Raw genomic sequence first — 2,625 nt, 5'->3', positions numbered from 1 at the left:
ACCTACAAATTCCAGTTGGACTCCAAAGGAAAACTGAGAAATCAGACATGGACTCAACAGCCGTCCAAACCTGCACTTGGCAAAGGTGAGCTGAAAAAGCGGAGCCGAAAACAGGGCTGAAACAGTTTCCGCGCAGCCCCATCCTCTTGCAGCCGCTTCAACCAGACCTGAAGCCAAACCTGATCGGCCAGAATCCCTCTAATGCTCGTACAAAAGCAGCTTCCAATCAGGAGATTTCATAAGAGAGCTACCAAAGCATCAAAGTCTACGAACTTCAAAGCCCTTGTAAGCTTTCGGCCATGTTTTGGAAGCTCCTAATATGGTATCTCCTCCTGAGACTTGCTGCTTCTGAAGGCGACATCGATTTCATTTACAATGGATTCCATGGTGTTAACATCAGCATCTACGGCGCTGCAGTGATCACATCCAATGGCCTCCTGCGTCTCACCAATTCCTTTCAACAATCAGGCCACGCCTTCTACTCCATTCCCCTTCACTTCAAACCTTCACACGGTAAAACTCTATCTTTCTCTACCAATTTCATCTTTGCTATGGTACCCCAATATACGAATTTGACTAGCTATGGGATCGTCTTCGTCATCTCACCTTCAAAAGAGTTCCCAAGAGGTCAACTAGGCCCATACATGGGCATCTTCAATTCAATGAACGTGGGCAATTCCTCGTATCACATAGCTGCCGTCGAGCTCGATACATTCCCTAATCAAGAGTACGGTGACATCGATGACAACCATGTCGGAATCGACATCAATGGCTTACATTCCATCACATCCGCTCCTGCAGCTTACTTTAGTAATATGAGCGGCGGGTTTAAGAATCTAAGCCTTATAAGCGGAGAACCAATGCATGTTTGGATAGATTATAATAGTTCCCAAAACCAACTTAATGTAACATTATCTCCTATCAACATACCTAAACCCAATCGTCCACTCTTGTCGTCGACGGTGAATCTTTCATCGATCATGTTAGATAACATGTATGTTGGTTTCGCTTCATCAATCAGAACGGTTCCAGTATATCATTACATCTTGGGATGGAGTTTTAAGATGAATGGTCAGGCTCAGGAGCTTGATCCCTTGCACCTTCCCAAGCTTCCACGAATAGGACCCAAAAAGAAATCGAAGCTTTTAACAATTGGATTTCCTGTAATTGTGGTATTTTTTGTGTTAACGGCCATCTCATACCTCAGTCTCATTGTAAGAAGGAAGATGAAGTTGGTTGAAGTACTAGAGGACTGGGAACATGAATACGGGCCCCACCGGTTCTCATACAAGGATCTAGTCATGGCCACGAAGGGCTTCAAAGACAGAGAGCTATTGGGGTCTGGAGGTTTTGGTAAGGTTTATCGAGGTGTGTTATCAGCCTCGAAGATGGAAGTGGCTGTGAAGAGAATCTCTCATGAATCTCGACAAGGGATGAGGGAATTCATATCTGAGATTGTGAGCCTGGGCCGCCTCCGGCACAGGAACTTGGTGCAGCTTCTGGGCTATTGCAGGCTAAAGAGGGAGCTCCTATTGGTTTATGATTTCATGCCCTATGGAAGTCTAGACAAGTTCCTCTTCAACCAGACAATTTCATTGCTGACCTGGCATCAACGGTTTTCGATAATCAAAGGAGTAGCTTCAGGGCTTCTCTACTTGCATGAGGGATGGGAGCAGGTGGTCCTTCACAGAGATATCAAAGCCAGTAATGTTTTATTAGATAGCGAGATGAATGGTAGATTAGGCGACTTCGGCCTTGCCAGATTGTATGATCATGGGACTAATCCACAGACGACCCACATGGTGGGGACCTTTGGATATATTGCACCCGAGCTGACTAGGACCGGGAAGCCCACCAAAAGCACTGATGTGTTCGCATTTGGAGCTTTCATGCTCGAGGTTGCTTGCGGAAGGAGGCCTATCGATCGCCGATTATCGTCGGATCAGGTGCTTTTGGTCGAATGGGTGTCGGAATGCTGGAGGACAGGGACAATTCTGGCGGCAGTGGATCCGAAACTGGTACTTGATTATGATGTGGAGGAGATGGAGTTGGTGCTGAAGCTTGGATTGCTGTGTTCGCATCCGTTGTCAGCCGTGAGGCCGAGCATGCGGCAAGTAATGCAGTTTTTGGACCGTGATGCACCTTTACCCAAGCTCTCTTTAGACACTCTGGGAGCGGCGATCCTGGCAGAGGGCCATTATGAAGGGTCTGATGTTCTACCCTTGTTATATTCTTCTTTGGAACAGCGGTTCGCAATCAGTACAACATCGGTCGAAGAATCGGTCCTCTCTGGTGGCCGTTGATGGACGTTGGTAAGGTGTTAGATCATGGTGTGAATTTGCTATCCAAACAATTGATAGATGAGTTTCAATTACAAGTAGGGACTATCTTTCAATGATCCAAACCGTTGATATGAAGAGACTCACCTTTGATGTGAGGCCTAATATCAACGGTTTGGATATTCAAACATGGGTCCTTATTGTACAAAGTGATAGCCTGGATCATCGGGTATAAATAGTGAACCTGAGAATTTTTTGTGCTTGCTATGTACACCGACAGTAGGTATACACCATTCACTTTAGTGGGAAACCCAACACATTTCAGAAAGAAATCCAAGGAACCTAC

General features: G+C 45.9%; 1 protein-coding gene across 1 annotated transcript; it reads left to right on the top strand.

The window, feature by feature from the left end:
• The first annotated feature begins 299 nt into the window (after nt 1–299).
• On the top strand, nt 300–2,303 carry LOC131244280 (L-type lectin-domain containing receptor kinase IV.1-like). Its single transcript, XM_058243915.1, has one exon. It carries the CDS (start codon nt 300–302, stop codon nt 2,301–2,303), a length of 2,004 nt encoding a protein of 667 aa, XP_058099898.1.
• Nucleotides 2,304–2,625: the final 322 nt, after the last annotated feature.

This window comes from Magnolia sinica, chromosome 4 (assembly GCF_029962835.1).
Source record: "Magnolia sinica isolate HGM2019 chromosome 4, MsV1, whole genome shotgun sequence".
NCBI classification, from domain to species: domain Eukaryota; kingdom Viridiplantae; phylum Streptophyta; class Magnoliopsida; order Magnoliales; family Magnoliaceae; genus Magnolia; species Magnolia sinica.
This window is presented reverse-complemented; position numbering and strand designations above follow the sequence as displayed.

Coding starts and splice junctions, on each gene's coding strand:
- LOC131244280 (XM_058243915.1), top strand. CDS start 300: ATGTTTTGGAAGCTCCTAATATGGTATCTCCTCCTGAGACTTGCTGCT.